The sequence below is a fragment of the Papaver somniferum genome, chromosome 8 (assembly GCF_003573695.1).
Source record: "Papaver somniferum cultivar HN1 chromosome 8, ASM357369v1, whole genome shotgun sequence".
NCBI lineage: Eukaryota > Viridiplantae > Streptophyta > Magnoliopsida > Ranunculales > Papaveraceae > Papaver > Papaver somniferum.
Window position 1 is genome coordinate 123,423,343 of NC_039365.1, and position 5,804 is coordinate 123,429,146.

General features: G+C 36.6%; 2 protein-coding genes across 2 annotated transcripts; one reads left to right on the forward strand and one right to left on the reverse strand.

Moving 5' to 3' along the window:
• Positions 1-322: 322 nt before the first annotated feature.
• On the forward strand, positions 323-2,862 carry LOC113302874 (B2 protein-like). The gene is made up of 6 exons (XM_026551833.1): positions 323-502; positions 717-1,419; positions 1,513-1,613; positions 1,835-1,918; positions 2,016-2,126; positions 2,290-2,862. Exons 2-6 carry the CDS (start codon positions 732-734, stop codon positions 2,332-2,334), a joined length of 1,029 nt encoding a protein of 342 aa, XP_026407618.1. The 5' UTR covers positions 323-502; positions 717-731; the 3' UTR covers positions 2,335-2,862.
• A 303-nt stretch (positions 2,863-3,165) lies between these two features.
• On the reverse strand, positions 3,166-5,116 carry LOC113304667 (transcription and mRNA export factor ENY2-like). The gene is made up of 5 exons (XM_026553807.1): positions 4,999-5,116; positions 4,807-4,894; positions 4,526-4,620; positions 3,740-3,816; positions 3,166-3,617 (listed from the first exon to the last, which is right to left on the reverse strand). Coding segments are annotated over exons 1-5 (336 nt in total). The 5' UTR covers positions 5,001-5,116; the 3' UTR covers positions 3,166-3,543.
• Positions 5,117-5,804: the final 688 nt, after the last annotated feature.

The window sequence follows — 5,804 nt, forward strand, 5'->3', positions numbered from 1 at the left end:
TTTTTTGATAAGGGATACCTTGAATGATCATGTAATGACCTTTTTTATCCTATTAGAATGCCGTCCCTCTAATAAACCATGGCGCCCCTATAACGGGTTACTTAAAAATATCATGATAAGTCCATTCGTTCCTACCGACACCTCGTTAAATATCTGGTAATGATTAGTCTACCCGTGGGATAATACAATATCAGCAACATATTTTTTTGTATTAATCCTTTCTTACTAACCTTTCACTCATTTTTCCTCAATTATTACGTGAAAGGGCAATAACGTAATCACAAATCGTTCTCTATATATAACCAAAATAAAAATGCTCCCCTTTTCAATTCTCTCTATCGTGCGAGTCTTCCAACTTCATAGAGAGGAGGAGGAGAAGAGAAAAGAGAGGGGTTCTTCTAAGGATCCCAAAATCTAGAGTTTCATCTTCACTCTCCAGAAGATCTTTCCATTAATTTCGATCTTTCAAAGATTCACTTACACACCTCTAATTTCTGTTTTGGTAAGTCAGATCTAACTTTCCTGATTTTTTTTTCCTCAAATTAGTTTCAAATGTTCATTTCTGATGTTTTCGTTTAGTATTTGTTGATAAGCTTTTCTTGTTAGATCTTGCTTATTTTCGCGTGTTTAGAGCTCAAAATCATATCAATTTTGTATGTCTGTGTTAATTTCAATTTAGGGCTTGGTTGGTGAAACTGATTAATTTGTATTTTTAGGCAAGATTTTGGAAGATGGACAGTCAACTAAGCTTTTGGCAATTAGGGGATGAGTTAAGAGGACAAACAACAAAAGTATCTGAGGATCATCAGTGGTTTATGGCAGCTTCTAAATTAGCTGAACAGACAAGACTAAAAGGCGAGAGGATGAATAATCTTGATCTCTCAAAGGGAGCTGCAGAAGCAAGAACACGCCACAAATTTGGGTTCCAGGAAGATAGTATTAACAAATTTGAGAATTTCAGCAAGTTTGAGAATTTCAGTAAGTTTGATAATATCAACAAGTATGAGAATTCGAACAAGTTTGATAGTATCAGCAAGTTTGATAATATGAACTTCAATATGATGAATTTGGATTCGAAAGCTACTGAGAATGTTACCAAGGGAGCGTTCAGGAACGGGGTTTATAATGTGAATGCGGCAAACCAGAAAGGAAATGGTGGCAATTACAATAATGTGAATATGAATTTGCCAGTTTCGGGTAAGTTTAGTAACAATATCCATAGTGTTAAAGAGTCCAGCAAAAACAACAACCACCACAACAACGTAAATATATACAATGACAATACCAGTAACGTTGTTGATAAGAGATTTAAGACTCTGCCTTCAACTGAAACACTTCCACGCTATGAGGTTCTCGGGGGTTACATTTTCGTCTGCAACAATGATACGATGCAAGAAGATCTCAAGCGACAGCTCTTTGGTACTTACGTGATTTATCTCTGTTAACTTAGTATTGTGTACTGGTGGTCTTGAGTTTGGTATCTTAAACATCTGTATTTTTTTCATTTGACAGGCTTACCACCAAGGTACAGAGATTCTGTTCGAGCAATAACACCAGGGTTACCTTTGTTCCTCTACAACTACACAACTCACCAACTACATGGGATATTTGAGGTTTGCTCCTCTACTTGTCACCCTTTATGTGTGGATATCATGGTTATTTAGTTATCTCAGTGGTTGATTTCTGAGCATTTAGTTCTAGTTGTTTCCAGAGAGTGACTTGCATTCTTTATAACTTGTATAACTGTTCTGCAGTTAAATTACCTTTTGTACAGTAACTTTTATGCTTGAATATTGTCCCGTTAGACTCACTTTAATGTTTTGCTTACTGTCAGGCAGTGAGTTTTGGAGGTTCTAACATCGATCCAACTGCTTGGGAAGATAAGAAATGTAAAGGTGAATCAAGGTTCCCTGCCCAGGTATGATGACTATCAAGGTTTGATGTTGTTGTTTTTGGGCCACATATTGGCGCAGTAACCCTAATTTACCATGACGGATTTTCTGAAACAACATTAGGTAAGGATCCGCATTAGGAAAATCTGCAAGGCCTTGGAGGAAGACTCTTTCAGGCCAGTTTTGCATCACTATGATGGGCCAAAGTTTCGTCTCGAACTGTCCATCCCTGAGGTAAGATGATGCTAGACGTTTACCCTGGATTCATGCTTGTCTTTTATGATAAATGTAATTTCAGCAAGTGATTCATGCTCGTCTTTTATGTTGTAAGGTATTTTATTTTCAAGTGACGTAAAACTGATTACTGTGGGCTATCTGTTTGGTGTTTCTTTTACAGACATTGGCGTTACTCGACTTGTGTGAACAAGGTGGTAGCATGTGAATCTGACTGTTTGTATTAACTGGGTACTTAAGTGTGTGTAAGAAGATTGCCCAGCAGTAGTAGTAGTACTACTTAAATGTATTTGGGTGCATTGTGAACCATGTGAGTCAGCTGTGTTTCCTCAGATTTTCCATTAAAGCGTAAGCTTCGTAGCAAGTCTGGTTTTGTTGACCCGTCCCACTTGAAGGAGAAGTCCATGTATTTTGCATGATAGGTACTGAGAGGAAACCCTCGACAATTACTCGGTAGTTAGTATATTATATATAAATGATTATAAATCGTCATAGTTTCAAACAGACTGTTAAGAGTTTGAAGCAAAATACCATGTGTAACAGCGAAGCCCATGGAGTTGTTGTGTGTATGTGTTTTTACTGTTTTTACTACTTATCACCTTGTGGTACAGTCGTACAGATGAGAATAGAAAGGGACGTTAGTTTCTTTGTCAAAGGTTCTATTGCTGTTATAATGCTCGTATATTTTCTGTTGCACCTTGCAACAACTTTAATATGAAATTTATCTTTTCTGTCACATTTGAGTCTCTCCATATTTCTATTGCATCCACCAAATTATTAGTCCAGCGTTCTTAGTTTTGTTCTGGTGGTACCCTGGAACTGCTTACCTGAGGTTTTTCTTATGGAGGGTGTTGGATTGCTGAGCCACTAGCTGAGCCACTAGTTTTATGTATTCCCGGACAAATCTTCTTTTTTAAATAGGTGTTTTTTCATTAAATATGGAACCGCTCAGATACTTGAACCCGACAGATTATACTTCTAACAGAACATAGCTTAGGAACTGTTCCCCTTAATTCAGTCATGGTGTCACCTTAAACCGTACCAAAGCACCAGTATTTATTTGTAAACTGCACAAACGGAAAATGCAAAGGCCACCGCATTTTCCTTGCTCAAAGACAGACGTCTCAGACGTTATAAAGAAAAAATAAATAAAATAGTCAGGACAATAAAAGCTGAAAGACATGTTAGAATCTGGAGAGAACACATTTGAAGCATTTGATCTTTCCTATGACACAATCCTAAGTATATTACAGTTTCTTTCACCACAAACATAACCAGCAACACACTGTCTCAGTTATTCCAACCAGATTGTATTCTCTTGAAGAAACTTCAACATAGACCACAAAATCATCAGCTTCGTCCAAAATTTGGCATCTTCATGTGAAGAATATCGTAGAAAACTTATGACGTGATTAGCTCAGAGAGAAGCTGATACTAGAAAACTTCTTATGCGATGCAACAACTCTTCTTTTACAAAATCAGGAACAGAGGCTGCAAAAAGAAAGGAAAAAATGCCTAGAACATAAATGCGAAGTCCACAAGCAACAGATATTCAAGGTCACACGTTGAAGAGACAAGCTGGTCGCTTGAAGAAAGAAATACAAACAACTTACCTCTGCCTTTTGGAATCATTACTTGTACAAGGTCATCCACAGTAACATTGTTCCTTCCCTTCTTCCTCGCAAAAGCCCTAAGGAAAGTACAGAAAGAAAGTTGGAAGTTAAGGACAACAGTTAACAAGAGCATGACCATATGGTCGTAATTTGAAACAAAGGAGTTCTCATTCAAAAATAAGATAAAAATGAAAAGCAACATCTGATGGCGAGGACCGAAACTAACACTTACGTGTGTAAGAAAGGTCCTTATCTATGCATCAAAATTTAGCGAGCATACATCCATCTACCAAAATTAAGTAGTTAATGCTGGAAACTACACTACTTAACAGATTTGGTACTTATGGGTCCGGAAGGAGATCTGTGAACATGTCTTTTAATTTCTCTAGGATACCTCTAAATAAGTTCATTGTAGCCTTCACAAAATATGGAACAACCGCATAAACAATGGATGAGTTGCAAATCAAGATCCAACGAAACATACTTGCAGGAAAAACAAGATATCGTTGCTGTTTTTTCCCCAAAACCCCATTCACCTAACCTATTACAGAGACACAAGTTAACTTTTTAGCCGCGACCTACTTCCTGGTCCACCAGGACCAATGAAGAACTAGTGTTCTGCATTCATCTAACTAGTGTTTTGTTCATTGTTTTCTGCTACTTGGTCTTACCTAATCAAACTAGTGTTTTTCCTCAATAAAGAAACATGGACGAAAACACAATGTAATAACTTGAAACTACATTCATTTAAGATTACTAGGTTAACAATAGAGAAAAGAAAGGAACCTGCATAAAGCTTTCATTTCATCCTTCCAACCACATTCACTTAGCCTATCCCTCAGTAGCTCCTTTAGTCTTTCCTTTTCACCACTTTCAATCAACTAAATACGAAAAACACAAACAACTAGCTCAAAAGATCCCATCGAATGGTGGGGTTACCTTTTAACAATCTTAGCTCATACACTATATAACAGTAAACCCTAACTCATCCCAAAATCAACAAAAAAAGCAAAAACTAAAAGAAACCCGGAATTTGTAAAGAAGCGTAGAAATAGAAAAAGGCTTACTTTGATGTTTATGATTTCTCCAAGTGTAGGTTCTTCTTCTTCATCTTCCTCTGCATCTGGTGTTGGTGGCCGATTAATAGAACCTCTCCTTTAGAGAAAAAAAAAAAAAATAACATCAAACAAAATTAAGATTAAGATAAAGAGATTTGTTTTCCTTATCAGATCAGCTCTGAAATCAGTCAGATTTCTTACATATTTTGACAAAACACAATCAAAAGAACAGGGGCTTAAAAAATTCTTTGCGTGAAAAAATCGGTGACAGTTTCTTTACTAAAACTTGTTTACATATAGCGAGTTAGGTAAGACAAACTCAGCCCTTGTATGTTTGAGGAATTACTAGCCAGTCCCTAGGAAAAATGCGTGGGTTGATCCGTTATTTTTTGCAGGGACGAGCTATGAAGGGGCTAACCCTGTCAACAGCCCGTCCCTAAATTTAGCCCAAATATTTTTAGTATACATAATTCATTGATTTTTATACCTAGCCTATTTTTTGCAAGCCTGCCACCATTGTCAGCCCACTTCAGAAATGTTAATCGTGTATTACTTCCGTCCGTCTTTATCTCGGGAAAATTAGACGCAGGCCCAAAAAAAATAATATTTTCATTGTCAGGTCCATAATTAATTTTAGGTACCGTGACATCCATAATTATTTCCATGACACCCATAATTATATGAAATTATTAAAAATGTTTGCATGACGGATTATGCATCCGCATGACGGGTTATGCATCAGGGGTATAATTGGCAACGTAACTTGGATATAACATATCTAAAAATATGCGCCTTGGAATTTTACAAATTTTATATCGTTGGAAATCTTTTTAAGAGAGCTACGCAACGAGTACAAACAAGAATATCAAAATTTTGTTTTTCACGAAAAAATCGGAGGTGATCATCATTTTAGGTAAAATTTTCGAAAACTTGATACATAACTATTATGCAGCCACCAAAAAAGATGCATAACACATTCTGCAGACGCATAACAAATTATGCAACCA

Coding starts and splice junctions, on each gene's coding strand:
- LOC113302874 (XM_026551833.1), top strand. CDS start 732: ATGGACAGTCAACTAAGCTTTTGGCAATTAGGGGATGAGTTAAGAGGA. Junction 1,614..1,834: donor AACTACATGGGATATTTGAG/GTTTGCTCCTCT, acceptor GCTTACTGTCAG/GCAGTGAGTTTTGGAGGTTC. Junction 2,127..2,289: donor TCGAACTGTCCATCCCTGAG/GTAAGATGATGC, acceptor TTTCTTTTACAG/ACATTGGCGTTACTCGACTT.
- LOC113304667 (XM_026553807.1), bottom strand. Junction 4,621..4,806: donor GAGAAATCATAAACATCAAA/GTAAGCCTTTTT, acceptor TTTCGTATTTAG/TTGATTGAAAGTGGTGAAAA. Junction 3,618..3,739: donor AATGATTCCAAAAGGCAGAG/GTAAGTTGTTTG, acceptor TTCTTTTTGCAG/CCTCTGTTCCTGATTTTGTA.